Source organism: Podarcis bocagei, assembly GCF_964188305.1.
Source record: "Podarcis bocagei genome assembly, chromosome: 4".
Classification (NCBI taxonomy): Eukaryota; Metazoa; Chordata; class Lepidosauria; order Squamata; family Lacertidae; genus Podarcis; species Podarcis bocagei.
This window is the reverse complement of record NC_138128.1, coordinates 27,749,199-27,772,391: the sequence shown is the minus strand read 5'-3', so window position 1 is coordinate 27,772,391 and position 23,193 is coordinate 27,749,199. Positions and strand designations below refer to the sequence as shown.

The 23,193-nt window shown below is 42.6% G+C and overlaps 1 protein-coding gene across 2 annotated transcripts in view; it reads right to left on the bottom strand.

Annotated features, from left to right (window-relative positions):
• Positions 1 to 23,193, bottom strand: part of PLOD2 (procollagen-lysine,2-oxoglutarate 5-dioxygenase 2) — a 66,451-nt gene that overhangs the window by 31,918 nt on the left and 11,340 nt on the right. For both annotated transcript variants that reach the window (XM_081190185.1, XM_081190186.1), the window contains exons 2-4: positions 16,524 to 16,615; positions 13,058 to 13,194; positions 746 to 909 (exon numbers count right to left, since the gene is read on the bottom strand). In XM_081190185.1, coding sequence (XP_081046311.1) covers positions 746 to 909; positions 13,058 to 13,194; positions 16,524 to 16,615 — 393 coding nt within the window. The remainder of the gene's footprint in view (positions 1 to 745; positions 910 to 13,057; positions 13,195 to 16,523; positions 16,616 to 23,193) is intronic.

Below are 23,193 nucleotides of genomic sequence, written 5' to 3'. Positions count from 1 at the left end.
GTCGTCTGCTTCTGGGGCAGGGGCCTGGTAGGAATTTTGTCCATTTGGCAGATTGGCTGGTGCCATTTGGTTTTTGCCTACTGCGTAGCAAATCGTCACAACTTGTAAGGTTGTGGTTAGGCATTGGTTAATTTTTGGTTGGTGGAGGGGATGTGGTTGGCAGTGCCTGCCCCTCCAATGCTGCTGCTGCAAGGGAATTGTGTTAAAGGAATCCAGGGGCTCGCCATGCTTTTATCCGAATCCCCGGTCTGGGGCCGCGCAAGCCCCTGGGAGCATGAAGAGAGGTGAAGGCCTGGGGCTCAGATCCATTTTCTCCCCAATATTGTTTTCCCTTACTGGTTTTTGCTGGAATCTGGGAGTCAGTTCTGTCCCTGGCCGGGGGCAGATAGTCGGAACCAATGCCTAAGCAACCACTCACGTTTATGTATTTTAATAAAGTTGTGGCCAAAATTATGCCAAAAACTTTAAACAAAAATTCTGTGTGAATTGTGATTTATTTATGGGGTGGCTTGGAGATCTCGACACGCAATGCAGGAATCTTTTTGCCCAATGTGGGAGTCAAACCCATGATCCGGAGTCTCATGCTCTGCCAACTGAACTCTGGGCTCAGCAGCTGCCACAGACTCTCCAGGAGCAGTAGGAACACCCTCAGCACTAAAGAAGAACCGTTTTTGAAGTTTCATTACGATCAAGCATTAAATAAATATTGTGAAATAAATCAAACAGTTTTTACGAAACTACCTACCTCCTGCATTAAGGTACCGTTTTCCACTGCGAACAACAGGGTACTTGTCTGCTAGTCGTTTATCAGGCCATATCAATCCATCTGCTGCAAACACTACCTTGTGATTAGCTTGCTGGAACTTCTTTAACAACTCTTCAGGCCCCCCAGCAAATATAACATCATAGCTGAAGTTTGGAGGGATAAAAGGATGACCAGTAAGGGCATTTCTAGGCTTAACATAGACATTCAAAACAGGAGTAAGTGAGTGTACACATGCACAGACAGACACACACACACACACAATTAGAATAAATCTCATTTTCAAAAAGTTATTTCATGTGCATATTTTATTATTTAGAAAAGATGGTGCATGCAACCTCAAAGAGATGCATACAATTCATTTACTCTGAAAATCTGGCTAAGTGTCACCATACCATTCACTTGGGCTGCATTCATACTGCAGTTTATTCCATTTTATTGACATGATATTTTGTGCATTATATTTGAGCTTTCACACAACATAAAATGTACTTCCAGAAAACCAATTTTCTCATCATGTATCATTTCCCAGAATACCATCGCTGGATGCCCTTTCTTCAGTTCTTCCTTTCGCCACCACACAACAAAACCAGTTTGCTTCAACTTACACAAGGCACACTGAAGTATGCAAGTCTAGTTTCCTGCAGTGAGCACAGATGAGCCTCCACAAGAAGCAACATATTGGGATATAAATAATAAAATTATTATTGCTACTACTACCTATACACTACACCAGGAATAGCCAATGTGGTGCGCCCTCTCTCTCTCTCTCTCTTTCTTTCTCTCTCTCACTCTCTCTCTCTCTCTCATTAATCCTTGCCAGCTTCACCAATAGTCAGGGTCCTTGGAAGTTGTAGCACAACAACATGTGGAGAACACCAGCTGTTTGTCTATGCCCTAAAAAGTAACAGCCAACTATTACCTCAGTCCTCTAGATGAGGTTTAGGGCAACCACAGGCACAGCCAGAAAGAACTAATTAGAAGCCATTTTTCTTCTTCCAAGTTTGTTTTAAATTAAGTGAGCTTTGTACTCTAGAAACTGGTTTCTATTCAAAAGATATGGTGAAGTGGAAAAAGAAAAATAGGCCAAATTATCTGTGTTCTCCACACCTGTACTTGACATAGTAGAAGTCCTAAGAAACATTTGTAGTCTTGTCTCAGAAACAGTAAGGTTTTTTATTATTGTTATTTTAAAACATTCGTTTTCTTGTAAGAATGCCTTGTAAATCTAGAAGACGGCAATAGGCAGCTGCAACAAATTTAGGAGAGCCACCCCTGTGTGCCTCTTTCAAAATTTTATGAAGGAATTTTTAAGAACCGATAAGCAAAATCATTCTAACAGAATGTTCTTTCACAGTCATTTTAACCTTAGGAGTCAGCATAACGGTCATTAATGTGATTAAGCTTAGCCCCAAACTTTTCCATCCATTTAACGATATTGTTTTGTTTTTACATATTTGTCTTAAATGCAGGAGTGGGAAGGCATTATTTTCTGCAGCATCTCCTTTCTGCTAAGGCAATGTGGCTCTCAACAGAAAAGGCCAAAGCCAGTCAGAAGTGGGCTGGTCCACTCTTTCTCCTTCTCTGCCCCCTGCCACTTCCCTCCATTTTCTTTCTAACAGCCACTTCTCTCCCTTCCTTGTCTCACTCCCTCCCACTCTTCCACCTTGCCTGTCAATCACTTGCAGAGAGCTATTGAAATTATGCAAAGCCTCAGGACTTCAGGTTCCCCACCCCTGTCTTAAAGCTATAGCTGCTAGATTGATTTTAATAATATTTATTTATCACTGAAGAGAAATGAATTTCACTCTTCACCTTTGTATGAAGAGGATCTCAACTTAATGAGAGTGCATACCCCACAGTAATGGTTGTTGTTAAATAATCTTCTTTGATCTTTCCCTGAACTTCTCACTTTCACCTATTTTCTTCTTCTTTGGTGATCACTTGTAGCCAAGTTAGATTGTCTTCCATAAACACGGTTTTAACAGTGAGTCCACAAGTGACTGTGGAGGCTGATTCTGGATCCACACATCCTTCCACGGTGGGGACATAGATTTCAGGACGGGAGTTGATCATGGTGAAGCTTTGCCAAACGTGCATTTGTCTTAGCTTGTTTCGTTCCTGCTCTCATGTCAGTTTTGTACACAAATGGGGTGCCTGAAAGGGGCTAGTGTAGGCTTCCTCAGCCTCGGCCCTCCAGATGTTTTGGGCCTACAACTCCCATGATCCCTATCTAGCAGCACCAGTGGTCAGGGATGATGGGAATTGTAGTCCCAAAACATCTGGAGGGCCAAGGTTGAGGAAGCCTCGGCTAGTGTTTGGGGTTTTTGTTTTGTTTTTTGTATCAGATTGCTTGCTCTTTAAGTGCCTGCATAAAATACCACCGCCTTATGAGTGATTACAAATTCCCAAATCTGTCTGCTCTATCATGGTTGTACTTTTACACACCAGTTCCAAACATCAGTGATAATATTCACAGTGGCAATACCCGTTCACAAACAGTTTTTCAGAGACTGAGGCTCACTGCTGATTCCTCTGCAGAAATAGCATGTTTAGGATGTAACATGCTGAATGTTGTACCGCATGATATCACAAACTATGGTATTTTTGCTGATGCTGCTGAGATTTTACAACTAACTGGAGACATATTTGAGAAGCAATGTTTTAGCAGTGCAGCATTCAGTATATACAAAGCATTACTATGGTCCTTTGACAAGGATTGATACCAATACAAAAGGGCAGCAGAGTGCAAAATGGGCTGCTTTCATTAAGGTGGTTTATAACAACCACTTGTTGTGTTCTTCCTTTGCCAACGCATGTTCCCTGGAAGAAAACCGATATGTTGGCTTTGGCATGCCAACTTTCAGTAGAACAAGGTTATTATAGACGCTACCGCAGGTCTTAAGACACAGGGCTCTGTCACAACACACACGGTTTGCAAAAAGAAACCCCTGCTTTCTGTATAAAAGCATGAAAAGGGCTAACAATGAATGAGCCCCTGTTGGAATCATTGCACTGCAAATTCATTAACTCAATGAGGCCTTTGTCTAGGAACCGGAGCAATTATTGACTTGATTCCACTCAGGCAAATCTCTATTCTGCCATCACCATGCCCTTTTCATCCAATGTCTACCTTCTTTGCAAACACAGTTAATAAAACTCACTAGTCAATAAAACACAGACTACTTGCCTCTCTGAAAGTTACTTAGCTCAGTCATTACAACCAATGCTACTGGATTACATTTTCAGCTGCACCTATTTTAATGGCCTTTGGAAAGCTTAAGAGAACAGAATTGCTCTTTTGGATTTTAATAACACTGTTTTACAGCTTGGTGTTACATGTGCGCATCTGCACTCTCTTATTACAGGGTCCCCCTCCCGCCAAAAATAAGTTTCATTCCAGGTTGTCTCTAGTTCTCCCTATACAGCACTTCAAATATTTTCTGGACACACGGATCCATTACCAGGGAATAAAGAAGACTTATGCCTCCTTTCATTTTCCTCTCCCCGACCACAAGCTTGCCAAACTGTATTCTCCTGCATCTGGTAATTCAGCAGTCCAAGATCTTGGCTGCTTCTATCCTTCCCCTCCTTGTCTCCCCAGCTCCCTTTCTCCACCAGTCTCTCTCCAGAGAGTGACTACCACAAATGCATAAGCTGTAGAGGTCCTTGTCATTTGGCAGTTTTAAACCACATGAGGGGAAGAAAAAGAATGCCTTGTTCTTTTCGTTCTTTTTGCAGTCATGAATATGCACTCAAACAGGTTTCTTCTCTACTAAACTTTCAAACGTAATCTGTTCCAGAAGACCATTTGACTTCTGAAACATTTGAAAACCGAGGCACAAAGGGCGGTCTGCAAATTTACAGAGAAAATTGAGAAAAATACAATGCCCGTTCGACTTCCAAGACACATTCGAAAACGGAAACATTTACTTCTGGGTTTTTGGCGTTCAAGTTCTGAAATGTTCATCAATGGAGACTTTAGAAAACTGAGGTACCACTGTACAGTATTCTTCATTTTATGTTCTGCTTGTCATCTTCTCCACAACCCTATAATTTCTTGCTGCTGCCATACCTTGGTTTCCTCCATCATCAGCCTGGTAATTGCCAGATGTTTTGCACTGTAACTCCCATCAGCCCCAGTGAACATAGCCACTGGTTACAGACTATGAGAGTTGGAAACCAAAACATCTGGAGAACACAAGGTGTGTGTGGGGGGGGTTTTTGTGTGTGTGTGTGTGCTTTCTTCTATATAGACTTCCCAGACAGCTAGTCCAACAACAGAGGCAAGAGAAGGAAACCTCATCCATGGGGCCAACTCAGCCTAGGGAGGGAGAGACCTATACTTTATAGGACAGCAACTTATTATTATTATTATTATTATTATTATTATTATTATTATTATTATTATATTTATTTATTTATTTATTTAATTTATTTATTTTTATCCCACCCTCCCCAGCCAAAGCCGGGCTCAGAGTGGCTAACAACAGTAAAATAATACAGCATTCTAAAATCAATTCATTATAAAATTATATAAAAGTGCTGGCAATGTTGAATCCACAACCAGCTCTGATGGTAGAGAAGGAGCCAGGAAGCATTTCTCCAGGAAATGAGACATTCTAGGCATCACAAAGGAAAACAATGCCTCTTCAATGGGGCTTTCCCAAGAACAGGAGTGGAGGACTGAGCAAGAAAAGGATTTGAAATGAGCATGTCAAATTACGTTTAAAGACAGGTTATGTGAAAAACAGCAGGCACAGGATCATGGTCTGGCTGCATTTCAGTGACAGAAGCTTTACAGCAGCGTCAGGCAGAACATTCCATTGCAAAATATTATTTTTTCTCCTCATACTACCAGACTGCTTTTTTAAATTATGAAGTCCTCTTACTTTTTGTTAACTCCGTTTATGTTTAAGCTGGAAGTATTGCTGATCTGCATAAAAGGATGATGTCATTGTACCAAAGTAGGTAGAGTTACATTTCAGACATCTGTGAGCTACATATGCAAGGTATGTTTGTCCTTTGGCTACAACTGCATGTTATTCTGTCTAGTTCTGGCCAAGCTCTCTCTCCTGGGGGCGGGGGGTGGGGGACATTGAACTGCCACTGGAGGAATAGAAACACTCCAGCAGCACTTAGGAAAGGCTTAAGGGCCCTACTTCTCCTTGGCAGTGCTACAACACCTGAGGGCCATTAACACAGTGCTGATCTAACAAGTCCAACAACATCTACCGTATTTTTCGCCCTATAGGACGCACTTTTTCCCCTCCAAAAATGAAGGTGAAATCTGGGTGCGTCCTATGGGGCGAATGCAGGCTTTCGCTGAAGCTTGGAGAGTGAGAGGGGTCGGTGCGCACCGACCCCTCTCGCTCTCCAGGCTTCAGGAACACATCCGCAGCCTGCCTCCCAGAGCGCCGGGCGCGCTGAAAGCAGAGCGCCCAGCGCTTCGGGAACGCATCTGCAGCCTAGGCAACCCTGCGGGAGGTTCCCTGCTTCAGAGCGCCCCTCGCGGATAGCAGCCTGCCGCCCAGCGCGAACGACGCCCTGAAGCAGAGCGCCCCTTACGCCGGGCAGGCATCCGCAGCGTGGGGAGCCCTGCAGGAGTTCCCCGCAGGGCTCCCCACGGTGCGGATAGCAGCCTGCCACCCAGTGCGCGAGGCGCAGAGCACCCTGCGCGCCGGGCAGACATCGGCCAGTCCCACAAGCTTGGGGGACAGCAGGGAGGCGCAACGCCGCCATCCCGCTGTTCCTCAACCTGGTTCAGTTTCCCCGACTTGGTTTTGGGGGGAAAATAAAAGGAATTTTTTTTTCTTTATTCCCCCCCCCCCAAAAAAAAAAAAACACTAGGTGCGTCCTATGGGACGGAGCGTCCTATGGGACGAAAAATAAGGTAAGTGAGCAGAGCATTCAAAGAGACAGAACCAATGCAAGACAGCAAGGCCACTCCTCACGGTGTGGGGCCCTTCCACCAGACATTATGCTTGGATATCAATCTGCTTACTATAGAATCAGATGGTGATGGGTTCAAAAGAGGAGGAGGGACCTTGGATCACAGAACAAGGGGCCTATGTCTGAACATCTGTGCCTTACATTTAAAGGACTATTATACCACTGTGACAGTCATGGCTCCCCCGAAAGTCTAATGTGGCCTGAAAAGAACAAAGAAAAACAATGTGATGTGGGCAGGGGTGTCAGACTAGACCCAAGGAAACCCTCATTTGAATGGCTACACAACCATAAAGCCCAACTTGAGCAAGTCATTATTTTTATCCCAACCTGTCTTAAAAGGTAGTTTTGAAATGGGTGAAGGTACCCAAGCATGCAGCCTTCTGCTTTTGAAGAAAACTGGGATAAAAATCTAATAGACAGGTGCAGAATTGGGCCTGTAGGAAATGTATAATATGATCCTTCAGAAGGTTTACAACTGTTGAAGCAGATAAATGCTTAGCAAAACATAGCAGACCTAAAAAAAATGTCCCAAGGAGCATTAGCATTCTCTGAAGAGTTGAAGGATATAAAGAAAAGGAATATCTCTGGTTACGAACTTAATTCATTCTGGAGGTCCATTCTTAACCTGAAACTGTTCTAAACCTGAGGTACCACTTTAGCTAATGGGGCCTCCTGCTGCCACCGTGTGATTTCTGTTCTCATCCTGAGGTAAAGTTCTTAACTTCAGGGTTAGCAGAGTCTGTAACCCGAAGTGTTTGTAACCTGAGGCACCCCTGTACTGTAAATGCCATGTATTTCCTGAAGGGTGGGGGAAACCAAAAATTCATTCCAATCAAGTCAAAGAAGTACTGTATAATGAAGCCCTGTAAGAGTAATGTGTGAAGAAAAGTTTTTCAGGGTTACCTAATCTGAATTAAAACCACTGGCAGCATGACAGTAGTGGATCATATAAAAAAGCCACACTGGCCATGGTAAAGTTCCACTGCCAAAGGAATGCCTTGCTCAGAAGTTATGATGTGATTTGGCGATGTATTTTCTGGCCTTTACACTTTCTTTTTTAAAAAAGAAATCCTTTGTTGGTAGGAGAAGAGGGAAGCTTAGCTAGCAAAACAATACTGATTTCACTCATAGACTTGAAACATGATATTTTAGTTTGAAAATCTATCCTTCTTTCAGCTGCAATACTGGTGTCATCTGCAAACTCAGGAACACGTTTCTGAAATGGTGTACTTGAAGTCCTTTATATAGAGCCAGACTGTCAGAATTCAGTATTGTAGTGGAATAAATTATTGCTGTAGCCGGTCTCCATTTCCCTGACAGGACTGAAACCTGTGTGAAAATGCACAGAACCCTTTTACATAGAAAGATAAAGCTTTTACAAGTTTTCCCTGCTATTTTATTGTATATCACCTTGGAACGATTATAGAAATGAACAACAACAACAGCAACAATCTCCACACTTAGGTTTTAAATATTGTGAATCAGGGACGAGGAACTCAGCACCTGGTATTGAAAAGTATTGTCTAGATTGGTGCCTCAAAATGTTATTGCACTGCAACTCCCATTGCCCTTGAGAATTTGCTTTCCTGGCTGATGGGAGCTGGAGTCCACAATATCTGGAGCGCAACAGGTTACCCATTCCTGCTGGAAACCATAGCAAGCTATTTTTCACAGAAAAACAACAACAACAATGCCTTCTCTGAAGGCGAAGGTATGTTCAAGATAGAGGGCACTGACTTTTGAGGGGCATCTGCACACATTGGATTGATCCAGAACGTGTTATAAAGTTATGCCATTCTTTGCTGAATTTATTGTCCTCTTGGTGCCTCAAATCAGCAGATTTGAGGCACCAAGAGGACAATAAATTCAGCACAGAATGGCATAACTTTATAGACTATATTAAAGATCACTATAAACATTTAAAAACGTTAGCAGGATTGATATAGCACTTGCAATTTAAAACGATAAAGGATAAAAATGGAAATGTAATAAGTTAGATAAATGCAATTAGATGCAGCAAAAAAGGAAGGAAAATTTTGGAAGCCATGGGAGGGGTAGAAAGAAGTACAGGAGTTCAGGGAACCCCATAAATGTATTGACATGCATTATGGTTTTAATGTAAACAAGTGTATGTGTGTGTAGAAAAATGTTATTTCAAAATTTGAAAATTAAAAAAGAAAAGAAAAAAAGAATGCTGGTTTGAGATTTGGGATACATACATATTTATGTATGTATATACATATACATAATTACATATGCATGTACAGAATTACATACATAATTCTATCTATCTATCTATCTATATATAGAATTCAGAAGTGAAGTGTTATTTCTGTCTCTATAGCAAGGAACTGACATACCATCAATCAAGTATACAAGGCTATATTGATTATTTGCTTCAGAATCAAAGTCAGAAATAATTCATCAATTGATTTATTACAATGTATACCCTGCCTTTGGTTGCTCCAAAAATATACTACAAATAGCATCTTCTTGCTTAAAAACAGAACAGAAAATAAAGCACAAGAAAGAATATAAATTGGCAGGTGGGTGCCAAGTTAGCCTCTCTGGAGAATATGTTCTAGAGTGGAGGCACAATCAAGGAAAAGGACCTTTCCCTGGTAACTACCTCCCCCACTCCCATATGATGGCAGGGGCTATGGTCTATCATGCAGTTCTCAAAAAGCTTAAACACATGGGAAAATAGGCTATTACACAGGTAAGGTTGACTGACATGCTGTGTTTTTCGTAGAGGCAAATAATCTCACTGCAAAAGAAAGCTGAAACAAAAAGTTGCTGATTTACAGGAGGAAAGGGGGAAAGGCAAAAGCTCATCTTTTGCTTCAAGCGGAACGGCAGGTATTTAGGAACTTTGCAGGGAAGGAAGCCTATTAAGTAAGCTGTATAATGTTACCCAGTGGGTTTATGAAGACTCCCACTGTTTTGCTTTTCCCCAAAGTTTGGCAGAATATATGTGAAAAGTGTGCCTTGGAGTTTCTCCAGCTCTCAACAAAAAATATAAAATGAATAAATGAAAATGGCTGGCTTGTACTCCAGACAACCCTCCATTCAAGCTGGCTAACCCCAGAGTTGGACCTAAAGCACAGTGTGAAACAGGGGATGCTCTGAGAGGAGAAAGTGGTGCCTGGCTCAGAGCGGCATTTTCCCTTTTTGCAAAGTTGTAGCAGGAACCTTCAGGCACTGACAGGAACCAGATGCTCTCTAGAGTATGATCTCCCAGACAGCATTTTTCCACCACAAGACGGAATGACCTCATGTTATTCCTTTGCTTTTCTGTGTCCCAGAGTGGCAGCATATTAAGGCATTCAGACAACTTTTGAAGTGGTAACAGTAGCAGCCATATGACAGAGTGGAAGGGCTTAAATATTTAAAGTATGTTTACAAATTCCAATTCCAGATTTGTTATCAGTCATAAATAGCTATATCAACCATGGCGTTAGCTTTGAAATTCTGCCTGTTCCAAAGTGGCCAAAGTGAGTATTTTTCCTATCATGAAAACATTTGTCTCATGGCAAAACACAATTTACCAGGCTATACTTTTTGTGTCATGAGCTACTGGGAGAATCTGCAAGTCATCTGAGGTTTTTTTCTACAATCAAGGGGTATATAAATTTTATTAAATAAAATAAAAAATAAATTATTGTTATTATTGTTGTTGTTGCTAATTCATGTGTTGCCTTATACTCAAAGGTCTCAAGGTGACATACATAGTAAATATTGAAAATATACAACGACATCTAAAAATGATCACAGTAAACAGCCCCCACAAAGTACACATTTCCTGCCACAACTCACTCTCCCCCCCTCTCTCTCTCTCTCTCTCTCTCTCTCTCTCTATCACACACACACAGCAATAAAACAGAAAGCAGCTAAAAACCACCAGATATCAACATTCAAATGCTTGAGGTGTATAAAAGGTCTTTAGCCTGAATGTACCTAACAATATAATGGGACGCGGGTGGCGCTGTGGGCTAAAGCCTCAGTGCCTAGGGCTTGCCGATCGAAAGGTCGGCGGTTCGAATCCCCGCGGCGGGGTGCGCTCCCGCTGCTCGGTCCTAGCGCCTGCCAACCTAGCAGTTCGAAAGCACCCCCGGGTGCAAGTAGATAAATAGGTACCGCTTACCAGCGGGAAGGTAAACGGCGTTCCGTGTGCTGCGCTGGCTCGCCAGATGCAGCTTTGTCACGCTGGCCACGTGACCCGGAAGTGTCTCCGGACAGCGCTGGCCCCCGGCCAATAGATGTGAGATGGGCGCACAAACCCCAGAGTCTGTCAAGACTGGCCCGTTCGGGCAGGGGTACCTTTACCTTTACCTTTACCTAACAATATAAGCAAGACTCGAATAGGTTTTTAAAAAGTAAGAATATGCATCTAATTCTTATGGACAGAAATTGAAACTCTAACAGCATGAAAGTTTCAGAAGAAATGTGCGGCTCATTACATTGCGCATCAAGTCTTCCACTTCCTTATTATTTGGGTTTCTCGCCTTGAGAATGTCTTAAAGCCTGTTTTGAAGTCTTGGAGAAGCTGCTCTGCTAGCTTATTGTGGGAAGCAGAGAATGCTGAGCTGCGGTGTTAAGTTCAGCCAGAGGACCTGCCATTTCTCCCATAGGAAGGACGTTAGATTGGCAGGCTTCCACAGGCAATGTCTTAAGTGACTGAAACCAAGTCCAGACAGTTATTCCCCATACAGCTAGATATTCAGGGTGGGGAGGGCATTACCAAGTAGGCTGGCTCATTCATGGTGCCCAGCCTCCATGCTTTGGAGGCGATGTCACACACTTGAAAAATGAAGGTTACACAAGGGGCTTTTTTGAAGAGGGAACTCACAGGAACTCATTTCTGGCATCTCTCAGGTGGGTGCCATTGCCATTCTAAGGGAGGTGTTCATGGTGAGTTCCGGCACCTCTTTTTCTAGAAAAATAGCACTGGATATTCATCATTAAGAATCCACACCTGCTGACATGTAAATGCCTAGACACTTTTGTGCAAATGTCATCTTCAACATGTGAAGGACTGGTGCAATAAGTGAGCCAGAAGGCAGGATTCAGACCTTTCCCTTCCACACTCACCACTGTAGCACAAATACCACATGCAAAGGCTCTGAATCTTTATGCTAGTAAACCAAACAGAACAGACCGGGAACTGGCCAGCTGTCCCATGCTGTTAAGACCATTACTCCCATCATCCATGACTATTGGTTGGTACTGGCTAGGGTTGATGGGAGTTGTAGTCCAACATCATATGGAGGGATTAGACTTCACTGTGATAGTCTTTATTGCAACTCTAAGTCCATTAAACATTTCCTTGGGATTATTTGCCTCTGATTCTCTACTCGCAAACTCCAAGCTGGGTGAAATTCCCACTTTCACTATAAACCTGTACAGAATACAGGGGGAAATACATGTGTGTGTGTGCACGCACACACACAATACAAAAGAATGTCTAAAATATTTTTGAAAGGCGACACCAATTAATTATAAAACATGCACCCTAAGAGTTAGGGCTCCAAAATAACAGCTTCTACTTCTGAGACACATATGAATTATGGGTCACCAGGCTCAGCCCTGCAATTTTCTTCAATAGGAGGGCCTGGAAAACATGGGGCTGGGGAGAAGATCTAGGAGATTGTATGAAGGGCATCATTGAATAACTTCAGCCAGTTCCAACACAAAACATCTGAGACTGGTGGAGGAAGTCTCCCAAGTCAGAAAGAATTACAACATCAGGAAAGCTTGCATCCCAGCACTGGACCTCTGAATTTTAGAAATTAGCCAATATGCTGTCTTCCAGATGTTGTTGGACTTCAGCTCCCATAAACCCCTGCCAGCATGACCACTGGTCAGGGATAAGAGCTGGAGGGCACCAGGTTGAAGGAATCTGCTGTAAGTTTAACATGAATTTGCTGCTACCGCTCACTGTGCATTCTTTATAAGAACACTTTCTTATTTAACTGCCAATTGTGCAGGTCATTTACCCATTTACTTCTGACAGGAACTACTAACTCATAAAGCAGGAATGTTTATTTTAGGCTGCGTGTCTCACAGCTTCTCAAAGCTAGATAACATCCACTCCCCCCTCCTCCCTTCAATGAACACAACATGCCCTGCTGACAGTTTCTGAATCTGTAAATCTGTTAAACAAACAAAGCCTGCTTCTTATACAGCCTAAAATCTCTGGAAGTGGAAAGAAGCACTAGCTTTCCCCATTTAAAAACTAGGACACAGGGAAATATATGCATGTTAACCAGCAGCATGTCACAACAAAACTGATTTTCCCCCACAGTCCAAAGTACAGGATACAAAATAAATAAGTTCTCTTACCAGTCAACATACATAACCACCAAATCCTCTTGATCAGCATACAATTCCAATGCAGACTTCAACAGGCGTACTTTCTGACCTCCTCCGATAGAGTTTAGAATATCTCCTCCTTTCCACTCTTCACCTTTACCCAGCACCTAAGATAAATAATGAAGGGTCTTAAGCAGAGTGTGCTGTCACAACTTGGACCATTATTGATAAGCCGTGAGACAGTATTTGGTCTTCATCCCATAAATTAGTGTCAGCTCCAGGGGGACTGGCTAATGTGTCCTCTGATGGGCTTCTTCCTCTGCCGGTGGGTCTTGGTATCTCCTGGTATTCTCCTGATGGACATCTGCTACAACTGCAGACATCTCCAAGCAAAAACACAAGCAACTGTCAATGGCAAAAGCCACTGACAAGGGCAGTCCATAACTCCAACTTGCTTGTTACAGGTACCAGAGAATACCTTCACCCAGTGAACTGGCTGTTTGTCCATCAATGGCTTTGACTTTGGCCAACCGCCCCCCCCCCCCAAAAAAAAACCCCAATACCTGCTGCTGGAACTAAAGGCACTGGTTGCAGCAAATCATCACAAGCCCTACTGTCAGCAGAGGAGGCTGTTGGTGGTATTGCTTCTGTATCCTGCCTTTTTGGCACTGACCCATGACCCATGAGTCTTCTTAGTGGTAGTTCACCATTGGTGGAATGCCTCCATGGTGAGCTATGTCTGTCTCCCTCCTTATCAACTTTCCAGAGAAATATAAAGACATTCCTGTTTACCCAGGCATTAGTAACTGTGAGGGTCTGTGGTAGCTTTTAAATGTTTTTAGGTGTTTTAGATGTTTTTAAAGGTAAAGGTAAAGGACCCCTGACAGTTAAGTCCAGTCGCGAATGACTCTGGGGTTGCAGCGCTCATCTCGCTTTACTGGCCAAGGAAGCCCGCGTTTGTCCACAGACATTTTTCCAGGTCATGTGGCCAGCATGACTAAGCTGCTTCTGGCAAAACTAGAGCAGTGCATGTAAACACTGTTTACCTTCCCGCAGGAGCAGTACCTATTTATCTACTTGCACTTTGACGTGCTTTTGAACTGCTAGGTTGGCAAGAGCTGGGACTGAGCAACGGGAGCTCACCCCGTCATGGGGATTCGAACCGCCGACCTTCCGATGGGCAAGCCCAAGTGGCCCAGTGGTTTAGACCACAGCACCACCCGCGTCCCCCTTAGATGTTTTAAGGTGGTATTTAATTGGATTTAAATAGGGTTTTTTATTTTAAATTGAATTGTTTGCCACCCTGGCCTCCTTTGGGAAGAAGAGTGGGGTACCAACACAATCAGTCAATCAATAAACCACACAAGAAAGAGCTGCAAGTAGATTATGGAGGATTAGTAAAAAGACAGCTATCATTTTATCAGCCAGTTTCTCAGGTCTTATAGGGCCTGTCAAATGCTCAACCCTTTCTAAATCAGACTTTTTCTTAACTATGATTACTGTTGTCCTATCTAGTGGATTGGGGGGGGGGGGAATCCTCAATCCACTTCCAAAGAAGAAACACTGTTTTCCTATGACATTTTAATTCTCGGTGCATTTTTTGTAAGTCGGTGAGTATCAAAGAAACTTATTTTGAAGTGAACATGTTTAGGCTGAAAACAAGTTGCAACAAAGCTCAATGCACACCTCCCGTGCCTTCCAACAGTTTAGGCATATTAAAGACAGCATTTCACTGCCCATAAATTTTCCATGTCCCAAGCAGTCCTGAGCACTATGACATCACTCTAGAAATATGAGAGGCGATTCCTAACCAAACAGTAACCCAGCAATTACTTTCCACCACATAAGTCGCTCAAAGCACCAACTTGCTGAGAAAGAGAGGGGAAAGCTTTTGATTCTTAAACTAGATAAGTAGAGTATTTCCAAGGATAAATCACAACTGGACTAGGACACTGTGGACAATGGAGACGAACACCACTAATCTGCATGTTGGAGGAGTTTTGTTGGGCAGTGGTAATTGTAAATTTTGCCTCATTTGCAAAAAGGAATTCTGCACAGCTTGTGTTTCAATCCTGGCCATCACAGTGGGATAAACATTCATGCTATCACAGCTAAAGCACCTTCATAGTGCTGAGGTGCCAGAACAGATGGTACATTCAGGATGGAATAGTATTTGTTTAGTTGGTTGGCTGGGATTTCTTTTTAATCCATTTTAGCTGAAGAAAAGGGATAAAGGCTCTGAGAACGGAATTAAGAGAACTGCATGTTGCCTACACCAGCCTCTTCCTTCCATGCACAAAATAAATTGTGCACGTATAGGCAATGTCCACACAACTGGAAATTACCTTTTTGGGGGTTGCTGAATCCTGATTGTGTGGAGAGACCTTACATACACAAAAGTTCTTAGCCCTGCTCACAAAACAGCATGCAGAGCCTGATTGCGATGGCAGGCATAACCCAGCTTCTTTGTCTAAGTAGCAACCAAATACTGATGATTTTAAACAGGGCTTTTAAAAGGAGGCAGGGCCATATCTCAGTGGTACAATAAGTCCCAGGTTCAATCCCTGGTTGGACTGGGATCTAAAATGCAGTGTAGACTGCATTGAATTAGATGGACCATAGGACTGACACGGTGAAATGCAGTTTCCTAAATTTCTTACATTCACTGGCAGAGAACAGGCATTGAATGCAGAAAGTTCAAAGTTCAGTTGCCAATGTTTCCAAGTAGGAGTGAGAAAATCTCCTGTCCCAAAACCCCTGAGAGCTGCTACTGGTCACTGTAGCAAGAATAAACTTAGATTAGCCAGTAGTCTGACTCAGTACAAGTCATATCTCTATGCCTTGCAGTCAGGCCCATAGGAATCTGCTAAGCAAAATATTTTTTATTGACCTCCATTGCCCTGGACCTCTCTGATAGGAAATTCCCTTTAAAGTTGAAGTACTAAGTCCTTTACAGCCTATTTCAGTTATCAGTGTTTTCCTACAGAACCAAGTGGAGGAGCACATATTCCTCGCAGAAGTAACTTTTTTAAAGCAGCAGTTGGGATAAGGCCAAAAATAAGGAGGAGATATAAATTCCAAGAAATGGATGCATTTTATTCTGAAAATGCAGAATATAAGGGGGATGCTTTCGGATGAAAATAGTTACCAAGCATAAGCATAAGTTAACTGGAAAGGAAAAGAGATAATATTTACACAGACTGTGGATAAAACCTTGCCAGCCCTTAAATCTATAAGCCTGTGGAATAGCCTCCTGAGCTAAGTAGAAAACTCCACCATCTGGAATATTAAGAGGTAGACTAGGTGAAAGATTACTAAGCCTACAGTAGGGAGTAATTCTGAATTGGCAAAGGGATGCAGCAAATGACCGAAGTGGTATTTTCCATGACTTCATTCTACAGTGGTTTATTTTATGAGTGTGTGTGTGTGTGTGTGAATTCACACACAGAGAGAAACTATTTTCCATATTCTGAAAGAGCAGAAGGGTTCACAATACCTTTATAGTGTAGTTGAAATGCTTTGCTGATTGCATGAATCTGTGAAAGCCGTCCGTCTCCTTTGTTGCAACAGTTAGAATTAGTAGCTTATCTAGGAAAAAGGGGGAAAGAGAGAGAGAGAGGTGAGTTCTTCACAGATGAAATAACAACAACAATAATTAATGGATTTCTAGCCTGCCTTATCTGACATATTGGAAACATTGGACTGCCCAATTCAATATAAGGCAGCTTCATACATGGCATGCATATGGCATGAATAAAAAAAGTAGAGCTAATTCTCTTCTGATTTACAAATAAATATTCTTCCCTTCTGACCAGGAGGCAGTTATTGCCATAGGCAATGAGCTAGGTAGCTATTTACAAGTGACTACCATCTTTCCAGAAAGTACCATGTACTTTGCAGAAAGTACCATGTTCAATCTCTGGCATCCGCAGGTAGTGCTGAGAGTTCCCTGCCTGAAACTCCGGAAAGCTGCGGCCAGTCAGTGTAGACAGCACTGAGCTACTTGGAGCAATGGTCTGATTTGGGATAAGGTAGCTTTCTGTGTTCCAGATTAAACCTATCCAAAGCAGTCAAGAAAGCCAAGCTTGTGTCTTTCTTTTGCCCTGAAAAGTGGCATACAAACATTAGGAATTATAGAGGGAAATTCACTGGGGAGCTCAGAGCTACCCACCCTGTGTGGTATGTTAGTCTGACAGATAAACCCTTGGCCATTCAGGAAGCTCAGCTGAACAGGAATTTGAAATTGAATTGGCTACTAACCGCTGCACCACATTGGCTCTGTGGTTACACCATTAACTTTCTCTTTGATTCAAACTGGATACAATAGAACTAAGCATTTCAACAGCTCACTAGAGAAAGTGCAGCCATTCAAGCTCATGAACAACTTTCACTTTAAATAATGTACTGAAAAGCAAGTTGTCAAAACCACATGGCAAGAAGGGGCCCCTGAATGATGGTTTTGGAAATAAAGTTGTCTAAATGAATGTCTGTGCCCTATTATTCAGGATGCAAGGAGTCACAAGCCCAGGCCAAAATCATAATTTGCTATCCCTAATGTGCCACTGCTGACATAAAGACTTGGAAATGAAGCCATTTGGAAACCCTTCAAACTCATGGAAAATTATACATTTTCAATAAGCTAGATTTTATAGCGCAAAAGAGAAGATCCAGTTTGCGCAATCAAAGTCTGTTGTTTCAAGCTATTATGTCACCAGCTTGAACATTATTGGGGATTAGTTAGTTAAAAATGCATCTCTGTTTTCAAGCAGTATTTTAAAATAGGATTGCTACTAATAGTGGGTATATTTCAGCAGCAGGAACAAATTAGGTTCACAACAGCATCCTATAAACATGATAAGAAAAATCAGTATTCTGTCTAACAGGTATGGTTGGAAGTTACAAAGCAGCTATTGGCAGTTTCCCCCTATCTTTCCCTTGTCCTCTTGGCTCTGAGAAGGCTGAGCAAAAAAAAGGTAGCAACTATGAGAAACAAACTTGCGACCAGACCACCACCCCACTTTGATTTATGGAGCTTTTGGAAAGAAAGCACCAGCAATAGAGTATACTGGAAAATGTGATCATAGAAGACTAAGTAAGCCAAATGAATTCCTTATTACATTTCCCTGTGTGAACTATTTTGATTTGAGAGCAATTTCAGGTTTGGATTTGGGAAGATATACCATATTTTACAGCTACACTTGCCAGCAAGTTGGAACAAATGTCAAGACACTTTATAATCACTCCAAAGGAAATTATCATAGGCATAGCAGCCAACATATAAACACTCAGTAGGCACCTCTTGTGACAGAGATGGGAAAACTGTGACGTTCCAGATACAGTGGTACCTTGGGTTAAGTACTTAATTTTTTCCAGAGGTTCGTTCTTAACCTGAAACTGTTCTTAACCTGAAGCACCACTTTAGCTAATGGAGCCTCCTACTTCTGGCATCAGAAGGAAGGCATTTTGTACAATTTCATATTTGTGTGAAGGTTATTACCTCTCAGTAGGTTCGTTTCAGCTTTAAAACTAATAAAATGTTTATGTTACAGTACTTCAGCTGTCATCGACCAGCTCTATTATGTAGCAGAGAATGTTCATGAATACACAGTTCTAAACTTTGGAAGAAATTATTCTGAGGGTGCTTAAAAACTGAATGAGTTTACAGGAACTCTCTCCTTAGACAGATACAGAGCAGACAGAAAATGCCGTCATCCCGTCTATTATGTGTCTGGAATAACACTGTAATAAAGAATTAAGTTGCAGTTACATTCCCTCCCCCAGAGTGCATTACTAACCCTCTGAAACAGGGAACTGGTTCTCCAAATAAGCTGTAGAAAAAACACTTTGCAAATTTCATGTTCCTCATCCATGGACTTCCTTTACTTTCATACTGATTTTCCAGCACACAATTTTAACTGCAACTAATACCATTAAAGGCAGAGCAAAACATAGAGTGCGCTTTTCTTTACAAATATGGAAGCAAGCTGATATTTGCAGTTTTCTCCCAGCCTGAAATTTGATAAATCTCGATGGCATCCCTGCAGCTTTTTCCAAACATTTACCAGGTGTGTGTGGACAGGAAGCAAGCAGAAGAGCCATAACTTAACAAATCAACCATTTTGCCTGATTTGGGCACAGCAAAACTCTATACCTTTACTGAAAAAACTCCTGCTTCTGTGCCTAACGAAAACAAGGCTCTTCCAGCATTTGATTCTAATGTGCCACCACACAGTCCTTGGGACTAACAAAGCATTGTTCCATATGCAACGCTCTTCCATCACATAAGGGAGAGATGGGAGCCTATGGTTGAAGGTTGCATGAGACCATTGGCCTAATTTCATGCAGGTGCTGAGAACCCAGAGAAGATGAGAGGATGATCAAGCAATATCTCACATATTGTGCATTTTAAAGGCATGTTTACTTAGGCCTTTCACAGGTGCTGTAGACTGGTATCAGTGGGCACCACATTGGTGACCCCTGTAAGGGTTTCCCCCAGACACAGCCAACTTCTAAAAAAAAAACAGATTCTTCCCTAATAGTCCATTTCTCAAGGTGTTTAAAGAAGTTTTATGTGGTTCTGTACATTGGCATCCCAAATCCATTTTTTTTAAAAAATGATAATCTAAATGGGGGGGGGGGACGATGATAAAATCTGACTGATTTATTCCAATCTAATTTTCATTTTATTTAAGACAGACAGACAACTGGCAACATTTTCCTTAATTATGGCTTGTTCAAAGGAAGACCTTTATCCTTCCCTTTGATGACATTTCCATTGACATGGAAGCTGAAAGCAGAAGCATGCCCCTGAAATAAATACAAGATGTGACTCATTTATTCTGTTTAGAACTGGCAATTTGTGTGCCCACAGAACTTCGAATTACAAAGCTCTCCCTACTGCAGATTTAGGGATGAGAGAAGATTAGCCAGAGGCTTTGCTCTTGCATTCCCTACCCCAACATATTCATTTTCTAGAAACAGGAAGACTGATATTGTCATGGAAAAGCATCTCTCCCAGGGAAACACACTTGCACTCTGAGATGACACATGTCTGTAATGGTTGTACTATATCCATATGTATTTACTGCTCATTTGAATTCACTGCTGCAGATTTCCATGCTTGAGGTAGGAAGGAACTGACAAACCCGAGGATTCATGGTCATTGTACTATTGATTTAATTTTCCTTTGTACTATGCCTTATTTGCTTGATTTTTTTCACTGAGGTGCTGCTTGAATTTGCAGATTGTTCTGGTCTGTTGCATTCATTTCTGCCTAAAAGATCCTTTGAGCCTGGTATGCTGTTTGTATTTCAGTCCCACCCACAAAAGGGATGCAGGTGGCACCGTGGTCTAAACCACCGAGCCTCTTGGGCTTGCTGATCAGAAGGTCGGCAGTTCGAATCCGGGTGAGTTCCCATTGCTCTGTTCCAGTTTCTGCCAACCTAGTAGTTCAAAAGTATACCAGTGCAAGTAAATAAATAGGTACCCTTGCGGCAGGAAGGTAAATGGCATTTCTGTGTGCTCTGGCTTCAGTCACGGTGTTCCATGTGCCAGAAGAAGTTTAGTCATGCTGGCCACATGCTCTGGAAAGCTGTCTGCGGACAAACGCCGGCTCCTTCGGGCCTGAAAGTGAGATGAGCGCCACACCCCATAGTTGTCTTTGACCAGACTTAACCATCCAGGGGTCCTTTAGCTTTACCCCATCCACAAAGCAGTATGATCACAAATTACACGACATCTATCTCAGCTCTGAAGGTTCAATTGTACTTAGCTTGAACCTTGGGTGCACCCTATCATTAAAATTTGATTCATACAGATTAAGCCTGGTTGACACATCACGCTAAACCAAACTATGGTTTAGCAAGCCCTCACAAGCATTGGAAGAAGAAATCATTGCTGCTTTGCTACTCTCAGGTCATTCTGCTGCTGTGAGGTGCTGAACCATGGTTTGATTTAATCATAGAATCATAGAATCATAGAGTTGGAAGAGACCACAAGGGCCATCGAGTCCAACCCCCTGCCAAGCAGGAAACACCATCAGAGCACTCCTGACATATGGTTGTCAAGCTTCTGCTTAAAGACCTCCAAAGAAGGAGACTCCACCACACTCCTTGGCAGCAAATTCCACTGTCGAACAGCTCTTACTGTCAGGAAGTTCTTCCTAATGTTTAGCAAGTCTTCAGAACACAGCTCTCCCAGACAAACCATGAACTACAAACCACAAGTTCAGGCAGCGTGCTAAGATTGTTCTGGTTCAAGCAGGATGCGAAGTCAAGCTATGGTTTAGCGCAGGACAGTGTAACAGCAGAATGACCAGAAGAGGAGGAAAGTTGCCATTTTTCGGAAAGTGACAATCCAGACACAAAAGTTGTTGAGCTATGGGTTGCCATAGGTCTGGATTTTCCTGGACATTTAAGCAATTTCTGCCCGGACACTGCTCCTGAAGGCTGAACCAGGCCTAAAAGATGACCATAAATTCATCTGTAGCAGGGGAAGCGGAATGGTTTAGCAGCAATGCATACACTGCATGGTCTGGCTTGCATAAAGTCTTTGTTTCATTCCCTGCCATTTCCAGTTAAAAGGCCCTCTGGTAGCAGAGCTGTGAAATATATCTTTCTACATTCCTCTGTGGATGCAAAGAGAGGATTCCGCTTCAAGTCTGGCTCAGGATTTTAATTTTATGTGCCATTAAATCCAGAGCAATTCTGGCAGGCAACCAAGTACTGATTCTTGAATGGTGCAGCAGCTAAACTGAATTTAAAGTTCATAAGTTAGGATCACACTCCATATCTGCATGCAATGTGAGGTCACTTTTTGGAACCCAACCAGGAAAGCCAATATGCCTCATGGTATTTCATACACATCAAGCTAAATAATCAGGATTTTAATAAAGGACAGATTTAATATATCCTGGGTATTGCTTTTCTTACTATTTAAAGGGGGTAGGGAGTGAACATTTGCTTTTTCTTTAGCATGAATTCCATCTAGGTTCACCTTTGCCTGTGTATTTCATGGAATATCTGTTACATATTTGTACATCAAAATCTAAAGGGGGAAATCTAAAGCCATTCCTGTAATGTGCTTTGAAACAAAGGTAGAAAGGGCATTCCAACATTTCTATAAAGCAGGAGTTGGGAACCTCAGGACCAGGGGCTGGCTTCTCAATCCTTTCCCTGGCACTCTCCCCAGGCCATGCCACTCTCCAGGCCACAGCCCTCAATGGCCAGCTCTGTGCCCTCCTTGAGTGCCTACATTGGCTCCCAGTACATTTCCGAGCACAATTCAAAGTGTTGGTGCTGACCTTTAAAGCCCTAAGCGGCCTCGGCCCAGTATATCTGAAGGAGCGTCTCCACCCCTATCGTCCAGCCCAGACACTGAGGTCCAGCGCCGAGGGCCTTCTGGTGGTTCCCTCACTGCAAGAAGCAAAGTTACAGGGAACCAGACAGAGGCCCTTCTTGGTAGTGGCACCCGCCCTGTGGATCACCCTCCCATCAGATGTCAAAGAAATAAACAACTATCCGACTTTTAGAAGACATCTGAAGGCAGCCCTGTTTAGGGAAGTTTTTAATGTTTGATGTTTTATTCTGTTTTTTAATCTTTTGTTGGAAGCCGCCCAGAGTGGCTGGGGAAACCCGGTCAGATGGGCAGGGTATTGTATGTATGTATAAATAATTATTATTATGCTTGGGTGGAATGTGTGCTAGAGCTGTAATCATGCTTTTTGCTTGCCTGTATGGAGGACTGAGAGTTTTGTGTATGCAGGTGTGGGTGGGGTGGGGGGGTGGAAACACCAGGCATTTGTATGGATGCAAAGTAACCCACTGCAAAAATGTAAAGAGACACTCTCTTTTTTTTTGCTCCACCCACTATGCACCTCTGGCATGAGGCTACACTGGAAAAGAATGAGGCCCCCAATGAAAAGGGGTTCCAGCCACTGATGTACTGAGCAAGGTGCTTAAGGATTTGCCCAAAAGTGCACATACCTATTAAGAACCAACAGACATGCCACCATGTCTTTTAGTGGAGAAAATGGGAAGGAATGCAAAACAGACATTTCATGGTCATCCCACAGCCAGTACTTTCATGGGTTTATGTGTCCATAAACATGCAAGTTGTTTACTCAGATCTGTCTACGCGTATATAGCAAGACTGACGAATGTGAGCTA